At 48.9% G+C, this 22,340-nt stretch overlaps 3 protein-coding genes across 4 annotated transcripts in view; 1 reads left to right on the forward strand and 2 right to left on the reverse strand.

Moving 5' to 3' along the window:
- Window positions 1–4,671, reverse strand: part of Tln1 (talin 1) — a 29,510-nt gene extending 24,839 nt beyond the window's left edge. The window contains exon 1 of the mRNA XM_021658436.2: window positions 4,544–4,671. The gene's annotated coding sequence lies outside the window, so the exon portion shown is untranslated. The remainder of the gene's footprint in view (window positions 1–4,543) is intronic.
- A 303-nt stretch (window positions 4,672–4,974) lies between these two features.
- Creb3 (cAMP responsive element binding protein 3) lies at window positions 4,975–10,332 on the forward strand. 2 transcript variants are annotated; one of them, XM_021658441.2, is made up of 10 exons: window positions 4,975–5,129; window positions 5,217–5,372; window positions 5,454–5,619; window positions 5,695–5,765; window positions 5,882–5,971; window positions 7,802–7,908; window positions 8,003–8,071; window positions 8,798–8,882; window positions 8,968–9,052; window positions 9,132–10,332. In XM_021658441.2, exons 2-10 carry the CDS (start codon window positions 5,226–5,228, stop codon window positions 9,455–9,457), a joined length of 1,146 nt encoding a protein of 381 aa, XP_021514116.1. In that variant the 5' UTR covers window positions 4,975–5,129; window positions 5,217–5,225; the 3' UTR covers window positions 9,458–10,332. The 2 variants fall into 2 exon arrangements, with proteins under 2 accessions (XP_021514116.1, XP_021514117.1); XM_021658442.2 differs by lacking the exon at window positions 5,882–5,971.
- Gba2 (glucosylceramidase beta 2) lies at window positions 8,577–22,109 on the reverse strand. Its single transcript, XM_021658438.2, has 17 exons — window positions 21,775–22,109; window positions 16,931–17,022; window positions 16,630–16,745; window positions 14,056–14,274; window positions 13,515–13,754; window positions 13,181–13,283; window positions 12,876–13,029; window positions 12,677–12,802; window positions 12,346–12,518; window positions 12,051–12,155; window positions 11,744–11,851; window positions 11,493–11,644; window positions 11,260–11,366; window positions 11,000–11,142; window positions 10,804–10,919; window positions 10,527–10,718; window positions 8,577–10,105 (listed from the first exon to the last, which is right to left on the reverse strand). The coding sequence occupies exons 1-17, from the start codon at window positions 22,107–22,109 to the stop codon at window positions 9,839–9,841; spliced, it is 2,748 nt and encodes a 915-aa protein (XP_021514113.1). The 3' UTR covers window positions 8,577–9,838.
- Between the last annotated feature and the right edge of the window lie 231 nt (window positions 22,110–22,340).

Here is a 22,340-nt window from a genome sequence, read left to right on the forward strand (position 1 = left end):
GAAGTCACCATGAGCAGCAAGTGATGTAACAGGCCTAAGAGGACAGTTCTGCCCAGCAGCTGATGTGATGTGTCCCCCTTACAGTATGGGATTTGGTGTCTCGTAACCAAAAAGGAAGGGAACGTGGCCTCCCATTCTCCACTTGGCAAGGTGCTAGTCCAGGGGGTAAGCAGGACAGGGGTGGGGTAGGGTAGGGACTGGGAAACAGGTGGGCATCACAATACAGAAGGCATTTGAGAAGCAGGTAAATTAGGAAAGGGCAGAGGGTAAAGAGGTTGGGAAAGATGCAGTGAGAGAGTTCCGGGTCTTGATAGAAACCGGACAAATGTAAAAAATACCAGGAGCAATGACTAGGAGAAAGTTTCTGACCATAGACACAGTCCAGGATTGCAAAAGAAGAGAAACAGTGCTTGTTCTCCATGTTTACCCAAAAGACAGGACCCTCCCAGCCTCTTCAGCCCCAGCTCCCCACCCTTTCCTTATTCGCAGGGACCCTTTCCCGGTAGTGGGACAGACCTGGCTGTGGGAGGAAGGGCTGGAGGGGCAGAGAAGCAGGAGTCCAAGGAGCCGGAGCAGGACTGAAAGGACTCCTCAGCCTCTGCTGAAGCTGCATGTATGCCCCTCCGCCCCCATTTCCTCCGGACATACGGATCCCCATTTCTTCCTCTGGTAAGACCCTGATAAGAGAGTTGAGTCATGCTTGCCCTAACCTCCAGACTGGCTCTGAGCAGCTATCCATACAATTAATTGAGAGTGAAGGAAGTCAAGGAATTGGACACTGAGTGGGTACCTGTAGTGGTACAAAGCACGACCCCTGGAACTATGAGAAGAAGCTATCTAAGAATGCTGGTCCCTTCTGATCATGTTCTATGAACAGAAACAACACCCTGTCCATGCCCCCTCCCAGAGAACTCCTCCTCCCTCAATACATTCCTGAGATGCATTCCAGAGGCATTGGGCAATTGGGGGTGGGGGGGAGTGGAGGACAGGAGGTCAAATCCTAGCAAGGAATGGAATGCAAGTATACTAGGGCTAAGGAATTTTGGGGTACATGGAGAATATCATCAATGCAGATACCTACAAGGGTACCTACAGAAAGATAGGGAGTTACAGAAGGGGCAAAGTGAGAGAGAAAGTTGAAGACAGAGTCAGAAGGGTTGGGGGAATAACACTCAGTCTGTTACCAAATTTGGCCTCTGAGTCCTCAACCGCTAGGAGGGGGAGGGGTTTGTGGGTGAGACTGACATATCCGGCCTCAGGCTGCTGGAGGCTCAGTTAGGGCTGGACTGGGCAGCTGAAGGGCTGGACCTGACTTCCTCCAACACAGGGTCTTCATATCCATACATGTATTCTTATTCTTCACCAAGGCACCTTAGCCTATACACAGGACTTGGTCCCACAAAACTAGCTACACTGTCTCTACATAGATCATATGTTGGTTTCACAGTCCTACAAAAGATCTATCTTCTTGCAGGTAGCACACACACACAAATTGCGTTCTCCAGTGCGCAGGTTCCCAGCATCTCCTTCCATTATGCACACAGTTTTTCCTCCATGCATTCTTTGAGGGCCTGCTGTGGGAAGGCCGTAGGCCAAACTTTCAGTGGCTGGGAACCAAGATGAGTAAGCTCTAGACTCTGCTTTCTGAGTTGCAAGCCTTCAGGTGGGTGAATAAGCTAAATACATAGTTACAACAGAGGGCAGGATGTGAAAAGAGCCAAAATGTGCATGCTCAGAAAAGGGATCCCTCGAGGTCAGAGACGTGGGACCAAAAAGTCTCCACGGAAGGTACCATTTGACGTTAGGATTTAAAAACAGGAAGATAATGAAAAGTAATTAAGCTGCGTCATTTATTGTCTATATGCTAATTGTGTTGTATACATAATTTCAGTTCATCCTTACAACAACCCTGCAAGGTAGGTGTAAGTATTTCCATTATTACAGATTAGGAAACCGAGGCTCAAGAATGTTAAATGCTTTTCCAAGTACTTGTCCAAATAGTAAGTTGTGAAGCCAAAATCCGAACCCAGGTCTCTCTGCCTCCAGAGCCCAGGATCGCTCCATTAGGTCAGTCGAAGATGAGTCAAAGGTAGCATCCCAGGCAGAGAGAATAGCATTAGCAAAGGTGGAGAAGCAGGAAATCGTGGAGGAACATCCAGGAAAGTGAGTAGGCAAGTTGGCTGAAACACAGGGACCTGCAAGGGAGCAGCGGTGGGGAAGTCAGGGTTAAATGGATAGGCAGAAGCTGAGAGAGGAGGATGAGGAACTTAACTGACTGGGGGGAGCAGGAGGTCAAGGAAGCTCTGAACAGGGACAACATCCCCAGAAGTAGATTTCAGGGCAATGTTGGGGCCAAATTAGGAGGAGACTGTATTAGTCCAAGAGATAATGAAGCCAGAGTTAAAAGTTGTGTGGAGAGGAAGCTGCCATGCAGAAGAAAAGTAGAACTGACGTAGGAGCCTCTTCTGTCAAGTCCCAAGAACCTGAGCCTAAAGTCAGTGCTGTGACCAGGAGCCATTCACTAACTTCAGTTTAAGTAATACAACCAGGAATGGGGATGGGATTAAGTTAGGGTGGTAATGTGGGGATGAAAAAGGGAAAAGGGATATGGTATGACAGTATTTGTAGGTAAAGGCACACAGGTAGGGCTACTCACAACATCAGGCTATGATTGGGGATGACAGGGTGTAGAAAAGAGACAGGGAAGGTGATGGTAGGAAAGAGACACATCTGATGAGCAACTGCATCAGGTGGGGAAGGAGAATGACTCCATGGATGGTGACTAACTTGGGGGATGACAAGAGTGAGGTCAGAGGCCGGGTCAGGAGCTGAGAAGAGCTAGGGATGTGGAGAGTGGCTAACTAGGCTGGTGGGAGTAGTGAGGGGCACTGACAGTGTCTAAGTAATGCTGGAGTTGGGAGCGGGAGCAGCATGGAGTAGAGCCAACAGCTGAATCAGGCTGGGTAGGGGACAGTGGCCAGTGGCAGGGTCAAGCTGGGCGTGACATGGGGGTGTGGTCAATGGCCTGGCTGGGCGTGGGATCAGTAAGACCCAGTTTCCTCTTTGGGTGTCATTTCCTCTTTTGCGTTGGGGAGTGGGGGAAGGGGAAGGGGATCTACAACTGGACCTAGAAGTTAAAGGAGGCTCAGAGATCAGGAGGCACACATATCAAGAGTGGGCGGGGGGGGGGGGGGGATTCAGCAGTTGACCAAGTGGTATGCAGGTATGAGAAAGTGATTTACAATGATGGGAAAGCTCAGGTTTGAGTGACAGAAACTGAAGTAGATGTGTGGATGAAGAGATGGGGAAAGAGGATGGGAAACGGATGGTTAAGATGAACTCTAGGAAAAAGCTAAAGACCAGGAAACTATCTCTAGTATAAGGGTGTGCAACGTAGAAGCAGGAAGGGGCAAAGACTGAGAGAGGGCGGTATGTGGGAATGAGGGAAGCTGTAGACTTAAACTGTCAGAACTCAGCTGACAACAGTGCTTCTGTGCTCAGCCTCCCCTGAGTCACCGCCCTCCTCTTTCTAAGTCTTCCCCACTCACGACTAGACTTTGTCTGACTCCTGGGTCTCTTTCCACTTCCCACCTGCCACCTAGTAAATAAACACGGTCCAGAAATCACCGCCTCCCAGTGATGGTGGCCTCAAAAAGTCTTGGGCTTAGGCAGTAGAATAAAGAAAGTGGAGTCCCAGATGTTGGCTTCAGTTGTAGCTGAAGCCCAGGGCTCTGGCCTGAAGTTAAGTTTGTAAAAGAAGCCTCTGTGATTACACAGGAATAAGAGACCTCTTATGTTTTACCTCTTCAGCTGTAGCTGTGACCTCAACCCCTAATGCTGCCACCAATTCCAAACATTAAACCTGATTGTTTTCTAATTCCCTGTACTTTGACATTCCTCCCTTTCCTGGCAGACACTCATACTAATTAGTTTTTACTGTAGGCCTAGGTCCCCCAACTTTAACCCTAAATACTGACACCCTAATCCCAAAGCTCATTTCTAATTTGCTTCCTAATTCACCTTTTCGCTCTTTATTCTTAATGCTGATCACGACAACTGCCCTTAACCCGTTCTAAGTCAATTCCTATTGTTGATCCTTAACCCGGTCCTGTACTCTTGAGTTATGCTGGTCATTTCACAAAACACAATAATGTACTCCAGCTTCCTAACTTCTAAAGGGATTCTTGCTTCCTAAACCCGACCGCACCTAACCCCAAACTCACCCAAAGCTTTCCAAACCACATATTCACTATCGGCTAACACCAAAGCCCATCCACGCCCAGTGCCTCACTACCACCCAACTCCTCACCCTCCAAAAAACCTAGCCGAGACAGAGAATTACCTACTCCCACGAAAGGGGCCTGCCTCTCGCAATACGGCTAGCTTAATTCCAAACCCAAACCGAAACACACTGGACGCTGACCTCCCCAACAGAACAGGACACAGGATATGCAGGAGGATAGGGGGCCCCGCCCGCCGCTTTCCGGGCCGGCCTAGCCCAGCGGCCCCACCTAGAAGCTCCGGCCCAGCCCGCCCGGCCTACCTGCGCTGCCCGGCTCTGCGCCCCGCCCGCCGGCCCGCTACCCGCTCGTCCTCCTGGTCGCTCAGGGGCTCCGGCCTCGCCCTCCCTTCGACACTCTCGTCCACTTCCGTCCTGGAAACGTCCCCCGCCCGCCAGCGGCGCCCTGGGCCCGCGCTCTATGGTCGCGGAGACTGCAGGAAGCTGCTCTGGCCGCAGCTCTCGATGCTCGGGCGCCCGCGGAGCCCGGCCGCCCCTCCCCAGCAGGAAGCGAGGGTGCGGCGCGCTGGAGAGAACGCCCGGGCTAAGCTGGAGTTCCCTTTTAGACTTTAGCTCTTTTTTTCTAGCTGGCGGCGGAGGCGGAGCCGGATCGCGAGAATGCCCGCCCTGGGGTGTGGGAAGCTGTAGGGACGTCCCCACAATTTGCATAGCCCCCGGGACGTGGCGCAGCACGGGAGCCACTTCCGAGTTGGAGGGAACTGCAAGTCCCAGGACGCCACGGGGCTAAGTGCATCACTTCTGTTGTGTTGGAAGCTGAGGCGAGTAGAAGCAGCTGGGAGGCGGCTGTGACTTAGAGTGACCGCTAGGCCCCTGGCGGGGAGTGACTAAGGTAAGTAGAGCGGGCTTGACAGTTAGACCGAGGGGTCGTGCCTAAGGTTCAGAGATTGGATCTGCGTGGAGGGATTTCTATTTATAGATATCCCAAATGGATCCTGGTGGTCAGGACCTGCTAGCTTTGGATCCTGGTGAGCAGGACCTGCTGGGCTTCCTGCTTGAGGAAAGCGGAGATTTGTGGGCTGCGACCGAGCAGGACGTAGAGGCTCCGCTGGACTTGCAGCTGCCGCCTTCCGAGGTAGGTGGGTGGACGTTTTGAGCTAATGACGTCTGTGATACCTAAGGTACGGAGATAAATCAAGGCCTTTGAATTCGCTAGAACTCCGTGCAAGCACTAAGCGACTGGGAGGTAGAGGATTTACTGAGCTCTCTGCTCAGTCCCTCTGCATCGCCGGATGTTCTCAGCTCTTCCACCTCCTCCAGCTCCTCAGTTCGCCATGATCACAACTACTCCCTCCCACAGAACCATGTCTCCATCGATCTAGGTGAGTGTGTAATGTTAAGTTTTGGGGGAGGAGAGAGTTCACAGCCCTAGCTAGTCCTACTTTGGCTTTTTGCAGATACTGGGAGCTTCAAAAAGGATGGGTTCCATGTGACTCCACTGCGTGTAGAGGAAACAGCAGCGGAGCAGGTACTGGACTTGATTTTTCAGAATTACCTCCTCCCCTTGCAGGGGCCGAAATTACCCCGTTCTGCTCTCACAGACCCGTGCATCTCTACTCTCTCCGCTATTTCCTCCAACCTTAGGAGATTTCTAGGCTGATACTGACAGAGGAAGAGAAGAGGCTCTTGGAGAAGGAGGGGCTTACTCTGCCCTCAACACTTCCTCTCACTAAAGTAAGGTTCCTGTTGGTGGAGCAATAGCTGGAGGGGGATTGTGTGACCTAAGTAGGCAAACTCAGTTTAATTTATATCAATTGCTTGAAAAGGACTGAGGTCAGAACCGAGGCAGACCACCTGTTGGCAGGAACCTGAGGCAGGAAGGTAGTAGGCTAGATGCCAGGGTAGGTCCCGATCTTATGGGGCATATATAAATCCTGCTGTTCCTTTCAACATTATCAGTGCATGGATTACTAAAAAAAGGCCCTTGCTTTCAGGCCTAATGACCTGGTATTTATCCACGGGACCCTCATGAGGGAAGGAGAAGACCTACTCCTACAAGTTCTGTGAACCCCAAACAAGCACACACCCACATAAAAAAGATAAAATTTTAAATGTCAGCTAACATTAGTACAGAGCCCTGAAAAGGACTGCAAGTGAAGGGCCTTGACAGATTTGTTATCATGCCACTTCACCTCTTTCTCAATGAGAGGCTGAACCAGTCTAGCAAAAACAATTGTCAAAGCTTGGCATAGTGCCTCACACCTCTATTGTCTCAACACTCTGGGAGGCAGAGGCAGGAAAGCCACTTTCCAAGTGCCTTTTTAACATAGTCACAGTATCTCTTGCTAAATTACTCGGGGCAGGAGGATCAGGAGTTAAAGGCCAGACATAGCATCATGTTGCGTTCAGGCAGGCCTGGGCTAAGACACTGCCTCCTATCCCTCTACCAACATTACAAGGTGAGTGAACAATGTATTAGTAGGAAAAAAAAATGGAATTTGGAAATTATCAATAGTGGTGCTTTCCTTAGGACATTAACTGTCTTGTCATCCTTTACCCTGGCCAGAGCATATTGTAATTCCCCCATCCACTGAGATTTGAATCTAGCACCTCATGCATGCTTGTCAAGTGCTCTACCACTGAGCTGCGTCCTCTAGCCCTTATTTATTAAGACAGGGTCTTGTAAGCCCAGGATGAGCCGGCCTCCAACTATGTAGTGGGTAAGGAACGCCTTTGAACTCCTGATCTTCCTGCTTCCAATGCCCAAAGACTAGATTACAGGTGTATGACATTATTCCTGGCTAGTGTCCAGGTTTGACAGGTGTTATCAGAGAATATGAGTTACCACCTTTATTCAGCTTTCTGGAAAAGTTTATGTGCCTTAAAATAAGGATATATTATTCTATGTGGCTCTAGAGAGTCTAGGTAAATCCAGTGGCTGGAAATTATAAGATTGATGTTGGTTTAGGTTAAGGATGGATGTTGTTAGTTTTGACAAGTGGTCTTATATGGCTCAGTCTGGCCTCAAAACTACTCTAGTCAAGGATGGTCTTGAAATCTTGATGTCCTCCCTCTACCTTCTAAGTGCTGAGATTACAGACATGTACCACCACACCTAGCTTAGGAGGAATTTTTAAAAAATATTTAAATTAGATGCTGGAAAGATGGCTTAGTGGTTTAGGGCACTTTCTGTTCAAGGGGGTCTGGGTTTGAGTCCCAGCAACGACATGGCAGCTTAAAACTGTAACTCCAGTCCCAGGAGCTATGACAGCCTCTTCTGGTCTATGTGGTGCCTGGCACACACATTATTTACAGACATACATACAAGCAAAACACCCATCTACATAAAAATAATAACCAAAAAAATAGTCTGGCTTTGAGTGTTGAACACCTGGTCCTTGGAGACATCCACACAGAAGGTGAATGCCTCTTGATCAAAGATGCTGTAGAGGGTCTTTGATTGGGAAGAAGGCTGAACTCAGCTGCCTTCCAACACACCTATGTAATGTATATAAGGTATATAATTATATACACTGGCAGACCCTTTTTCCTGTCTTCTCTTAGGTGGAGGAACAAGTTCTCAAACGGGTACGGAGGAAGATTCGAAACAAGAAAGCAGCTCAAGAAAGCCGCAAGAAGAAGAAGGTGTATGTCGGGGGGCTTGAGAGCAGGTAAGGAAGAAAGAACATGGGGGAAAAAGTTGGAAGCCTTAAGTTTTTGAAGGGAGGATATAGGCAATGCTTTGATATCTGTGTTATTCTCCAGGGTCTTGAAATACACAGCCCAGAATCAGGAGCTACAGAACAAAGTGCAACTTCTGGAGGAGCAGAATCTGTAAGCCGCCATTTAGAGCCATCCATTTCCAATGCTTATCTCTCTTCTCACTGTTCCTCGTGGAGAGCTCCCTAATGCAGAAATCTGGTGGTTGGCCTTTACCAGGTCTCCAGCTTAGAGCGATGGGAATACATTTGCAAGTAACTAAGGAGAAACTAAGTACCAAGATAAAGAAAGGGGAAAAGACTGAATAGAGGTAGTTAACAGGAGTTGCAATTATGGAGATGGGACTGGGTGGGGAAAAGCATTCAGGTGGAGAGAAGACAATATATTTGTTTGGCTGGAATCTTTAGCCACTGGGTTGTTGGCCATTACATGCACGGTTCATCAGCTTTGGGGATTTTTCTTTTTCAAGACAAGATTTCTCTGTGTAGCCTTGACTGTCCTGGAGTCACTTTGTAGATCAGGCTGGCCTCCATCTCACAGAGATCTGCCTGCCTCTGCCTCCCAGGGTGCTGGGCTTACAGGTGTGTGCCACTGTGCCTGGCAAGAATTTTTTTGAAGGTTATTTGGTTAAGTCAGGGCAGAGAGTTTTTATTTTTGTTTCAATAAGGAACTACAGGTATTTGTGCACAAAGAAGAAGTCATGTGGAGGAAAAATGGCAAGGGAAGTTAAGAGCTGGGATCCACTGTACCAGTGGAGAGGGTGGCTTCAACAGGAGGACTTCATGTGACTTAGGGTGCCAGGTCAGGGCCTGCTCACCATTGTTTGCTCTCTTCTCTTAGGTCCCTTCTAGGTCAACTGAGGAAACTTCAGGCCATGGTGACTGAGATAGCAAACAAAACTAGCAGTGGCAGCACATGTGTCCTGGTGAGGATGGGACAAGAGATCTTTTCCTTGGCAGAGACAGGACGTGTGACCCAGAGCTCTTCATCTCCTTTTTCCTGTGTTCTAGGTTCTGCTGTTTTCTTTCTGCCTTCTTCTGGTGCCTGCTATGTACTCCTCTAACACAAGAGGGAGTGTGCCAGCTGAGTATGTCGGTAAGAGGACACCTTAAGGCATGGGCTGGGGTTGAGGGCATCTTCTGTGTTGTCTCCTGATCAGTCTTTGTCTCTTCAGTGTTGCACCGCCAGCTTCGTGCCCTCCCCAGTGAGGACCAGCAGCAGCAGAAGCTGCCTGCCCTGCAGTCAGAGTTACCAAAGGACAGCACAAACCAGTTTCTGGACAGCTCAGAACATACGCTCCTGGCCTCCAACTTTTCCTGCCTACTATACCACATGCCTCAAGCACAGCCGCCCCTGCACTGGCCACTCCTTAATCTTTCCTCAGAGATCCCCTTCTCGAGTCCCAACCTTCCCCTGCAAGCAAATCTTTCAAAAAATGGGGGATGGCTGCCTGCCCACTGCCCTTCTTCTGTTACCTTACAGGGCAGGTATTCAGGTTAGATGTGACCCTGTCTGTACTCAGATGGATAAGAGTAGGGGAAGAGCTGGCCTCTGTTCCTGTGCCCTGTTAGCATGCTTGGGAACTTGAATGCACCACACTTACTTATTTTTATGGGTCTTTTATTTATACCCATGTGTATCTGTTGTCCCATGAAAAGACTTGGAGAAATTTACTGGCCTTGAGTATTTCATCCACAGAAGGAACGGGTAGTGTAAGAAATAAATAAGTAGTTGGTCAGCCCCTTTTTACTGGCACAGTCAGGGAGGAAGAAGGGAGAGGCATGATTGTCCTGTTGGCTCAGGCTGCAGTAGTTGCGGGAGGAAGGGGCAAAGACCAGTGCAGAGGCTGGGCCTCCTTAGTTCAGAGGGCTCACTCTGGATTTAGGCTTGCCAAGATTTCTTTGGTCCACGTTCTGGCTCTGTGCTTAGTTCTGTGCCCTGTGTGACTACTGGCCTGCTGCCCTTTTTATGCTGCTGCTGTTGCAGGGCCAGCTGCATGGCCCAGATGCTCAGGGGCCGCATGTAGGCCAGTGAGCGGAATACTCGCTGCTGGCAGTATGCCTCTGGGGTCTGGAAGGCCAGGCCCAGGCGTTCCCACACGGTGCGGTAACAGCCTTCAGCTGTCCTGAAACCTTCCCAAGTCAGGCCCTGTGGGAAGAGGGAGAAGACATTTGTAGTAACTGGCTCTCTTGGGACAATTACTGCTTAGCTGAGCAGGTAAGATAGTAGGCCATTTGCCCTAAAGGCAAGAACCTAAAGGCAAGGTGGAATGCATGCCAGGGAAAAGGGGGCTCTGTGGACGGATAAGTGGCCTTAGGGTATTTTTGGAATAAATTTGATGGAAATAAATGAATTGAGAGGAAGTTTTCTGGTTAGTTACCTTGTTTTTTTTTTTTGGTCTTTTTGTTATTTTGTCTTTTTTTTTTTTTTTTTCCAGAGCTGAGGACCGAACCCAGGGCCTTGCGCTTGCTAGGCAAGCGCTCTACCACTGAGCTAAATCCCCAACCCCGAGAGGAAGTTTTCTGGACCACAGTACAAATGATGAAGGATGGGAAAGGGAATATATTACCTCTTGGATCATGGTGGCTGCCAGCGCATAGACCACACCCACCCAAACTTCATCAGACTGCACACTGGATCTGTCAGGGACCCCATGAGGCTGCATCCCATTCACAGCCCCCATGGCTCCTCCTGCAAAGGCCTGGACATTGAGCTCGAAGATGGTTTGGAGAGCACGGATCACATGTAGGGTAGGAAATACCTAGAGGAGGAAGAGCAGAGACAGTCTCTTATACTTGCTTCCTTCCTCCAGGGAACCCATCTTTCTGGCTTTTGTAGTTTCTCACCTCAGTGTCTCCTTCTCCCAGGCCACAGGCCCTCAGGAACCACTGCCCAGCACATTGGTCAGACATGATGATGCGGGACTGAGGCTGGGAGCTGCTATCATAGTTGTAATAGCGGCCTGGAGGAGAGGAAGGGCAAAGGAAAGCTGTTTGTGTCCCTGTAGTTGGTTTTAAGACAGCCCAGGTTGCTTTTACTCACCATTCCAGAGCAGTCTCTCGTAAGCTTCTCGGCCTCGGCAGAGAATGGAAGAAAACTTATCCTGGACGTCCTGGGCCTCACACACAACAGCCATCTGAACCATCACCGCCACAGCTGCCAGCCACAGCCCTCCACAGTAAGCACTGGTCAGGGAAAGGGGCCGGGGTGAGCCTGGCAGCCCCAACCCCTCCCAGGCATGAGCACTACCATCGTTATGTGCCCACTGCCTGCCTCAGACCTGAAAACCCTGACCCCCAAACCTGGGGCCTGTGGTGACCCATCCATCATAGGTCTGGTCTGGGTAGCCGCTGTTCTCAATGAGTCCATCTTGGTCCTTATCAAACTTCATTTCAGACTCCATCACTGCCTAGAGAGGGATCGAGACACTGAAGACTTAGGTTCTAAGAAAGGTACTAGCCATCTGAGTTCTCCTAAGACACCAGTCCTATCCCTGGCACACTGGAAACTATGTACTCATTGCCTCATTGCTTACCAGACACACAGGCCACATGTCCTTCAGGAAGCCTTGATCACCCGTCAGGTAATAGTCCCGATAAACTTGGAGCACAAACTTCAGGTTTAGGTCCTTCCAGTCAGCAGTATCATGAATCAAATACGCATTGACCCGGAGCCATGGCTCGTCATCTGTTGGAGGAGGGGAGGGGATCTGGCTTATCCTGTGGACAGGATAGAGGGTATAAAAACTGATAGATGGAAGTGGACCTTGGTGTGGTGGAATCTTACCTGGGTCCCCTATATCATGAGGGATAACATTCCTCCTTTTCACAGGTGCCATTACTCCACTCATCAGGTACCGTCGCCGTGTCAGGTCCTCCTTCAAAGTTGCCAGAGCTGGGGGAGCAGAAACACAAGTATGTGAGGGAAAGCAGGGAATGGGCAGGCCTGGAGTGGGGCACAGTGCTGTGTGTGCAACCCCAGGGAAGAACTAATAAGCAAGATACAGGTATGTTCAGGGGGAAGGGGAATGACATATCATTTGAGGGACAACAAAGGTTCAAGGGTAAAGAAAGCTAAGAGAAGTCACCCTCACCCATATCATATTGTAGACTGAGCTCAAGTTTGGGCCACAGCATGACGAGGGCAAAAGAAGCATAAAAGTGGACATCGTATGTATTGTACATGCGATACTCCTGGCCTGGAGGAATGAGAGAGATGCTGTTGCCAGATCCCCAGCTTCCCCTTGGTAGCTCTGCGACAGTTGGAGGTAGGGCAGAGTCACCATGTATCCCTTACCCCATCAGTACCCTGGAATAGGAAGATCTGTCATCTTGCCTTACGCAGGATACTGACTAGTCTGACACACCCCACCCTCCAGCAGCCCGTACCCTCAAGATAGCCAAATCGCCCATAGTCCTGCAGAATGGGGCAGAGCTGATACATGCTCCCTCCCAGCTCCTCTGGCAGAGAGTCTTCAGGAACTTCCAGCCATACTGTGCCTCCATCAGCCAGGAAGTATAATTCATTGAACAGAGCAGATTTGTACCAGGCAGGCAAGGATCTGGGAAGCCAAGAGGAGGGAAAATGTCTTTATAAGCCTACCGGATAGCAAGGATTCTGGAGTTCAAAGGAGTAGGGGCACTGAGTGCATCTCAGTGCAGTCCTACTGAGACAGATCAAGTCCTATTTGGAGAAAGTACAAGAGGACCCTGTTGGCACCTGTCATCCAGTACTGGGCTCTGCCATGCCGAGATTCTGGTCTCCCAGTCTGCATATTGGCACAGTGCATAGTGGCTAAGGGCAGGAGCCACATCACCCCCTGAGCCAAAGAACCGTGTATACCGCCTAGATGGGAAGAAAGGTATAAGAGCAAGTGCTCTAGGCCAGAGCCCTGGTGCCTTTGGATCCCTGCATTTACCTGTAGTGGACTTGGCCCTTAGCTCCAAACATGATCCTAGGCATATCCCAAGCCAGTGAAAACTCCAAGCAGCAGCGGCCTCGTGGTGGCAGCTTACTGGAAATACAGACAGCCCCAGCAATACCCTCTCCTTTCTGTGTTCGGGTGCTTTGACCTAAGAAGCACAGAGGAATCAGCACAGGTACTTCCTTGAGCCCCAAACCTAGGGACTCCTAAATCCTATTCATTATTGCATTTTTCTTCCCTGGTCCTAAGACAGGATACAGCCTTTCTTCCCAACACCTCCCAATCAAACCCCCTGTCACCAGTGGGGGAGTCCAGCTGTCCATCTTGAAGTAGGTCCTGCCACACCTGCTGCCCAGTGCCGTCAGGGTCAAAGGCTGTGATGTAGGTTACCGTGGTATCTGCCTATTAAGGAGCAAAAAAGTCTGTGGGGGCAAGTACAAGCGCACTGTCTTCTGACTAGGTCTTCTACCCTCTTATCACCGTCACCTCTGAGACCCAGAGAAGGCGGGCTGTGAGGAGGATGGGACTCGTGAGTTGATGAAATGAAAGACTATGAGAGGCAGAAGTAGGTTCAGGGTCAGGTGTGAGGGCAGGGGTTCACAGGGAGAGGTACAGAGCAGACTATTCCATTACCCTGCATCGTGCAGCCACAGCCATGGTGTAGGGATTTGGAGGGGTTGGATGATGCAGGAGGAGCCCCTGGACAGTCGTCCCATCCTGTTCCAGACAGAAGGGTTCATTCCACAACCCTCCTGGGGCATCATCTTCACCTCCTAGTCCATTCCGCATGGAGAACATGATGGATACATCCAGAGTTTCATCTCCTTCATTTTCTACATCCCACACAAAGACTCCTACAGGGAGGCTGCTGTCCTGGGGATAAAAGATTGGACTCAGTCTCAGCGTGTCTATGCTGGCTCCAGTTCTCAGAACCAGTCATGGGCGCTGAGAGCCTTCTCAAATATTCCCCAGTATATCCCCTCTGTGCCGTGCGTCTCCCATATTCTCAGGAAAATGGCCTACCAGAAGATCTAGAAGGCTAGGATTAATTGGTCTGGGAAGGCAGTGTGATGTTCATAGCTCCAACCTCTCCCTCTTGTAAGTCATAAAATTTCCAGGAGCAGTAGATCTGGGGGAGGGAAAGTAATGGAGGAAATAGATGAGGAAGCCTCACCTGGTAGTCATGGGGCAAAATAGGTGTGATCTGGCGGCAGGTGAGGGTGACACTCTGGCCAGGAAGCTGATAGACTGTCCAGGCTCGGGGATAGAGGGCGTGGTAGAAAGCAAAGTAACCACACAGGCCCCAGTTCCAGCTGTGCAAGACACTTGGACGCTCCAGGGACAAAACTTGCTGATACACAGTCCGCCCGTCCCGCCGCAAGCACACTGTAAACTTGAAGAGAGCAGACAGGCGGGAACAAGTGACACACTGGTCCCCTCAACCCAAGGCCTCCTCCCTTTTCAGACCCTGTCACCACCAGCCTTGGGTTGTCTCCCAGGCCTTCCTCCCTGCTCGGTAGTCCATCTGCCTCCCTCTCCAGCTAGCTCCTAGACCTCCTCTCTTCATGCCTGATTTCAGCACCTTAATCAGGCCTATACTATCTCTGCCTCTTGGTAGCAGGAAAACCATCTAACAAACCAGTATGTGCCTGCTTAGAATGTTTCAGTGACTCCTACACTCAGGCTGAATTCTAAACTCTAACCTGGCTTTCAAAGCCTCAATAGTCTGGCCTCTGCCTCTTCCTGGGTAGTCTGATCATACAAATACTCTCCAGTCATTAACCACCTTCATTTCCTCATGACTGCCCCATAGTCATCTCCATCTAGTTAGATCCCTAATCTTTCAAGGAGTAAGTCAAATACCCCCTCTTCCTTTTTCCAACAGGGAGCCATTCTGTTTGCCCTCATTCTGTTCCTCTTCATTCTAGTATTTGGTGAATTATGTCACAGTGTTTTTATTTGCTACCCTGTGTCCCCAACTGTGCTATGGCTTTTTTTGAAGTCAGGGGCCATTTCAAACTTACTGAGGTGGACCTTACAGAGCTGACATGTGTACAAAGAACAAGCAAAGTCTCTGCAGTGCTGTCTGGTTCCCTAGTCTAGCAAGGCCCCTCATGGCAGCAGTCTCCATGTTCTCCAGGTCTTATTTCTCCCAGCAAAACTTTAGGCTCCAGAAAGGAGGAATGCTGAGGGTTTAATATCTGTTTTGTTAGTCTAAATATGCTTGGTATTTTCATTGTATATAAGGTTTTTCTTTCTCCTATCTCTTTTGAGATAGGGTCTTGCTCTGTAGCTCAAGTTGGCCTTGAACTGGTGATCCTCCTGCCTCAGTGTTGGGATTACAGATATGGGGCCAGCCATAAAATACTTTTTCATCTTGCTGGTAAAGTATAAATGGTTAACACCACCAGCTCTTTGTCACAGACAGGACTGGCTCTGAGTGGCATCCTTTCTCTACCATGTTGCCTTGAGCCTGTTACCATGCTGGATCCTGCTTCCTCATCTGTAACATAATGATAATGGTACTTCGTAGGATTGTTTTTAATATAAATATCCCCCAAAGCTACCACAGTGTATTGACACAGTATGCAGGCAATAATTACTGCAGAGCCACGTTTCCAAAGGGCATTCCCCTTGGAATACGGAAGAGATGAGTCATGGGCTGGGGGTGGAGCTTGGACATTGGGCACACCCACTAAACCTGAATTGAGAATGATACTGTCATCATTGGTTTAAGATCTGCCAGTCATCTCTCCTTTAAAGATAAACTGAAAGCTTGAGGAAAGGGGAACCTGCTAACTCAAAAAGGGAGGTCATTTGAGAACTTTGGTGAAGGGCAGGTCCCACACTGTCAGTTGAGGCCCAGATATGCTATAGAAACAGAAATGAAAACCCTGGGCAGACCACTAGAGAGGCACATTGGCTGAAGGCTTACAAATCTAGGTAAGGAGACTCAGTGCTTCAGCACGACTGTTTAGGTTTTATTTCCTCTCTTCTGATCTTTTCAGATAATAAATTGGGCCAGCCAAGATGGCTCAAGCAAGTGAAGGCACTTGCCACTAAGCCTGACCACCTGAGTTTGCTCTCCCAAGCCCACATGGTACAAGTGAGAGTCAGCTCCTTCCTACAGGCTCTTTGATCTTCACAGCATGGGTGCCTGGGTGAACAGTGCATGTAAGTTAAGCATGGAGGTTTGAAGAGAATTTGTAGGAGCTGGTTCTTGCCTCCCACCCTGTGGCATGGAACACTGGTGGTCAGACCTGTGTGGCTCTACCTATTGGACCATCTCACCACTCCCCCTGCCCCCTGTTTTGAGAGACAGGGATGGGTTGCTCAGGCTGGTCTCAGCCTCACTATGTAACTAATGCTGGCCTTGAACAACTAATCCTTTTGCATCTGCCTCCCAAGTACTGAGATTATACGGATGCACTACCCCATGCAGCTCCAAATGTTCTTTTAGCTAGTTTAAGTGACCCAGGAATTGTCTCCCCTTTGGTGGGTACTGGCTGAGCTACTTCCCAGAAGAGTTTGAGCTAGGCAGGAGACGTGCAATGAGCATTACTGGGGTTGTTTACTCTTTCAAAGAACATGGGTTCTGTGTCCATCTTAACCTGTTGTCCATCCTAGGACCAGGTGGGCACACAGCATCCTGAAAGCATGTACTGGGCATGTGACTGTCTAACGGTCACAACCAAAGCTGGCCAACAGTCACTTCTTTGCCTGGCCCCTCCCCCTTCCTGGCTCTTACTTGGTCTGCAATGACTGTCTGGTGCTGGTACATTCCAGGATTAAGCTGCCAACGACAGAATTGGCCTCTCCAGCCCCGGGTGATAGTGCCTCCTCCAATGCCACCCAAGGGACAACCTAGAGAGAAAGTCAGGAAGGTTAATGGAGAATTGGAAAAAGAAAGCAAGGCCACATCTTTGTCTGGGCCCTAAAAACCTAAGGAACAGAGCCATGTGATATGCATAAATTAGAAACCTCTGCCTGACTCTGCAGAAGCACAGAAGTTGACCGTCTCTGAAAAGAGCAGCCGAGCTGAGACTCACCGTAGATCTGTCTCAGGGGTACACAATTGAACATGTCGATGAAAGGGGTCTTCTTTTCCACCTGGGTCTTCCGGTACCACCACTTGAAGTACCTGAGGAGCAAGTGTCAATGCGAGTGTAAGGTAAGTGGGTTTTTCTCATAAGCCGCGGTCATCCCCCTTTACCTGCTGTGAGCTCTCGCTAACTGTCACAAGGACGGCAGGCTCCGTGAGCGTTCCTATAATCTTAGCCCTCTGAGGTCTGAGTCAGAAGGAAGTTTGAGGCCAGCATGGGCTACAGGGTGAGACTCTGTCTCAAACAATATCTTTCTCTCGATTACCCCAGTTCAAGGTCCCTTATCTTCCTAGTTGCTCAAGTACCATTGTAGCATGCCCTGTTTCTGTATTCTGAGAGAAACTGATGGCTCTAACACCATTACCACTTCAGGAGCATTTTGTCTGTGCTGAAAGGGCCAGTGGCCCTTCCCTGGCTACATCCTCTTCCACATAGCTCCCTAATTTCCAAACAAGCAGAGGCTGCCAAGAGGACTTCCTCCTTTAGAAAAGATTTTATTTATGATTATGAAAGGTAAAAAATAAATAGAGAATGTACCAGGTAGAAGGGAAGCAAATCATCTCAGCTGAAGATAACCACGTTTATATTTTCAGGAACATTTCTTAATTAAGCCCCATCCCCCCTTTAGCACTTAACTCTAAGTTTTCAGAGTTTGCTTTTCCAAAATACCCAATAAATTAACTGGGCATGATGGCTCACACCTGTAAAACCAGCACTTGGGGTTGAGGCTAGCCTGGGCTACATAATGAGTTCCAGGACAACCTGGGCATCAGAATGAGAACCTGTCTCAACAAAGTAAAGTCAGAATACCCACCACAGTACAGCTTCCTGAAAGTCACAGTGTTTTTCTGTTCCTGTTCCTGCTCCTTGCTCCGTTTCCACAGGAAAACGGTCAGGACTGTCACATAGGAATAAATGTCTGTACTTTGAAGGGCAGGACATCTGCCTCAGGCTGCCTTCTAATCTTACTCCTACATTCTCATTCAGGAGGGGCCGTGAAGCAAGCCCTGACAGTCTTTCCCACTTGTACTCTCCTCCTTAACCAACCATTTTATGCCCAACATTCAGTCACATCCACGCAAGTACTAGGTATGTGAGCCCTCAAGCTTTTGTTTCCTCATCTACAAAATGGGAATAACTTCTGCCCTAGCTACCTCACACAGTCATGGCCGATCAAATAACCCGACAGATAAGAAAGCCATGAAGTGGAATATCTATGACCGGCAGGATTATCGCCTCACACTACCTAAGTTCATAATTAGACACTGCTTTGCTATTACAGTGTGTTCCTCACATGAGCATGACAAATTTTAAAGTTCCTTGGGTTAAGGGACAATGACCAAGACTAGTTGAATGTTATCACAGCTCTAGATACAGGGCAAGGCCCATAAGTATTTGATGAATTTATAAATGAATGGATGTACAAACTGCAGACATAGAAAGAGCAATGGAAGACAGACCAGAGCAAGAGTTGGGAGGGGAGCAATATATTTAAAAGAAAGCAAGCAAGTGGGGCGTGGTGGTGTGCACCTTTGATCCCAGTACTCAGGGAGGCAGTGGCAGGGAGAACTCTGTGAGTTCAAGGTCAGCCTAGTCTACAAAGAAGCCTAGGACAGCCAGGGCTGTTACACAGAGAAACCCTGTCTCGAAAAAAAAAAAAAGTAGTTCATTCTGGGGGCAGGGTAAAAGGCATGGGAGACAAAGTGACAAAGGTAGCAAGTAGTAAGGCTTGAAGGTCCTCTGCCAGTTTAGACGAAATAGGACAGCAATGAGAAACCAGATAGGAATGGAGAAGAACTACAAGATACGAGCCAGGACAAAGAACTATCTGGTAGCAAACATTTATTAAGTGAACTGACTTTGGCTAAAGGAAGAGCAATCAAAATTGAACTCTCACTAAGTTCAGACGCCAGTAACTATTCCACCAGCACTCCTGATAAGGGAGCCCCTCAGTTCAGCTCAGCTCAGTATGTCAGGGTCATTCCTGACATACTCAGTTCTTTATAGTATCCATTCCAACTCAAAAATGATCATTCTGAATTCTCACCTCTGCTTTCTACTCATACGGTTCTAAAAGCTCTGTGTGGGTATTCCCACCCTATCCTAGTATGGGAAGCCAAGGTCCAAGGGGCTGAGCAAGAGCTTGAGGTCTCTGTGACTCAGCTCATATTTAGTGGCTAAGTGGCTAGGGTGAATACACACTTGTTCTTGCCCTTTTCCTGACCACATGCCATCCACTGTGCCTGTCTCAGCACCCTATGTCCCATTTTGACACAAAGGTTTTGGAGAAACCTTTGGACTGAAGAAATATTGCTAATTCTTACTGATAACTTGACCAGATCAAGAATCACCCAAGAGACAAGCCCTTGGGCTGCCTATGAGGAACGATTATATTCAGTTAGTTGACGTGGGAAGATGCACCATTCCATGGGCTGGAGTCTGGACTGAACAAAAAGGAAGAGAGCGGAGAGCTCCCATTCGTTGCTCACTGCTCCTGCCTGTCATAAAGTGTGGCCGCCACCATTACTTCTTTGCCATGACAGAATGTGCCCTCAAACTGTGAGCCAAAATAAACCCTTCCTTAAGTTCCTTTTGTCTGATTCTGATATCACATGGCAACAAGTAACTACACAGTCAGTTTCATAAAAGATGGGCCACCCACAGGAGCCAAATGTCCAGGCAGCACCAGGCCCTTCTCATTGCCTAGGGCTAGGGTTATGTAAGTAGCCTTCTCGCCACAGTCCCACACGCACCAACGGGGGCAGGGAAGGGTTCCCTATTTTAGAAGCTTTTGGGGATGAGTTTCCCAACTTTTATGCCTCCCTACCTAGCAGTGTGTTTATATGTGAACTGACTCAGAATGATGCTCTGTCTTCATATCCATTTGTTCCTGTTAGTAGGTATGGTTCCTCCTCACTAGTCTTTGAACTCAGAGGGGAGTCCAGAGGGTGAGTGTGCCAGCTCCGGAGTGTTTGTAAGCTCTGGCATAGGAGGGAAAGCTAAGGCTGGCTCTGCAGACCTTCCTACCAGGGCACTGGGAAGCTCTAGCATGGCTGGCTAGAAGCCATCTTTAGAGATCTGGGGAAGTGCTGAATGCATGCTCCCTACTGCTGAGCCTTTATCCCCAGTTCTCCCTCACCTGTTACTTGGGGATGCTTTCACTGTCATGCCCAGGCTTGCTCTGAACTTTTTTATATTAAATTATATATTTTATATAATTTTATATTAAATATTTTATCAAGATATTACATGAAATATAATTATATTTTATATAACTTTTATATTAAATTATATTTTATATTATATTAAATTTTTATTTTTTATATTAATTACAGTTTTATTCACTTTGTATCCCAGCTGTGTAGCCCCTTCCCTCCTCCCCTCCCAATCCCACCCTCCCTCATCTCCTGCCATGCCCCTCTCCCAGTCCATTGATAGGGGAGGTCCTTTTCCCCTTTCCCCTGACCCTAGCCTATCAGGTCTTATCAGGACCGGCTGCAGTGTCCTCCTCTGTGGACTGGCAAGGCTGCTCCCCCATCAGGGAGAGGTGCTCAAAGAGCCAGCCACTGAGTTCATGTCAGAGACAGTCCCTGTTCTCCTTACGAGGGAACCCACTTGGATACTGAGCTGCCATGGGCTATATCTGAGCAGAGGTTCTAAGTCATCTCCATGCATGGTCCTTGGTTAGAGTATCAGTCTCAGAAAAGACCCTGTGCCCAGATATTTTGGTTCTGTTACTCTCCTTGTGGAGTTCCTGTCCCCTCTAGGTCTAACTATCTCTCCCTTCTTTCATAAGATTCCCTGTACTCTGCCCAAAGTTTGTTTATGAGTCTCAGTATCTGCTTCGATACAGTGCTGGGTAGAGCCTTTCAGAAGCCTTTCTGAGATAGGCTCCTGTCCTGTTTCCTGTTTCCTCCTTCCAATGTCCGTCCTGTTTGCCCTTCTGAATGAGGATTGAGCATCTTACCCAGGGTCCTCCTTCTAGATCAGCTTCTTTAGGTGTACAGATTTTAGTATTTTTATCCTGTATTATATGTCTAGTGTCCACTTATAAGTGAGTATATACCGTGTGGTGTGTCTCTCTGTTTCTGGGATTTGCTCTGAACTCTTGAAGGCTCAAATTATCCTCCTGTCTGTCTCCGCCTCTCAAGCAGGTGGCACTATGGGTATGCACTACTTTGCCCAATTCCAACTTTGCTTTTCTGTATCAGAAGCCATCTGTCACAGAGCAGTGACCTTCTCACTCTCTCTTCAGGGCTGACAACAGCCAGACTCAACTATTCCAGGAACCAGAGCTTGAGGAAAGGAACAGATGAATGCTGGGCCTGAAGGAGTTCATGCTTAAATAAGGTACACGGAATGTTTCAGCTGCTGAGGCGAATGTAGGCTGGAGAACCTCCTCCTTGAAAAATAAAACATTGTATCAAGTACAACAGAGACTGGACTTCTACCTTGCCACAAAGTATAGCTAATCTCAAAGGGAAGTCTGGGAAGGAGGAAGTGCATGGAAGGGGGGCCAAGTAGGAAAGCCTGCCTACAGCACTCAATGCTCCTCCTTTTTCCTGCCGAGAAGACAAGATGCTAGGAAAAGAAGGTTGCCAAATAAATGAGTACATAAATAAAAATGTTCTTCAGTCTCACCCTCAAGAACTGCAGAACTGAAGAATGCAGGGTGTATAGCATACTTGACTGACCCAGGTGCTTGGCTGGCCTACCCTTTCCCACCCATGCAGGGAGTCTTGAATGGGAACAAAGGAATCAAGGCATTCTAGGCAACGAAATCGACTCACCTCAAGCCCATACCGAAATGCTTTATCAGGTTGCTTAGAGAGATGTTGTTAGCATTAAAGGGTTTCCTTTTCTCTGCAAACTCGTGAGCCAAGCAGATCCGCCAGCCAAAAGGAGGCACCTGGTAGCCTCTAGCTTTACCCTCATAGGAGGCCATCAGCTGCCCAGAGTCCTCTGAATTGCAGTAGCGTGGCTCATTCTGGGGTCCACTGTCTTCAGGGCTCCCACAGTCTGTAACCCGCACAGCCTCGGCGCCTCCGGTATCTTCAGGACAACAAACTTGGGAATCTCCTTTGGCACAGCCGATTTGCTCGGAGGCTGGTACGCAGGTTACCATGTTCACTGGATCCTGGGTCCTCACGACCTCGGTGGTCTCGGGTGCCTCTGACACGTTTCTGACGTTTTGAAACGCGGGCGCCAGTTGCAGTTAGGTGCGGTCCAGGAGGGCCTGAAAGCCGTGGGAAGTTGGTATCTGGGTTAAGTCAAGAGAGCTCTTGCTGCAGAGGCAGTGGCTACGGCAATAAAGTCGCCGCGGGCTCTCCTCGGGTCGCGTCTCTAGGCGGGAAGG

The sequence above is a fragment of the Meriones unguiculatus genome, chromosome 1 (genome assembly GCF_030254825.1).
Source record: "Meriones unguiculatus strain TT.TT164.6M chromosome 1, Bangor_MerUng_6.1, whole genome shotgun sequence".
In the NCBI taxonomy this organism is placed as follows: domain Eukaryota; kingdom Metazoa; phylum Chordata; class Mammalia; order Rodentia; family Muridae; genus Meriones; species Meriones unguiculatus.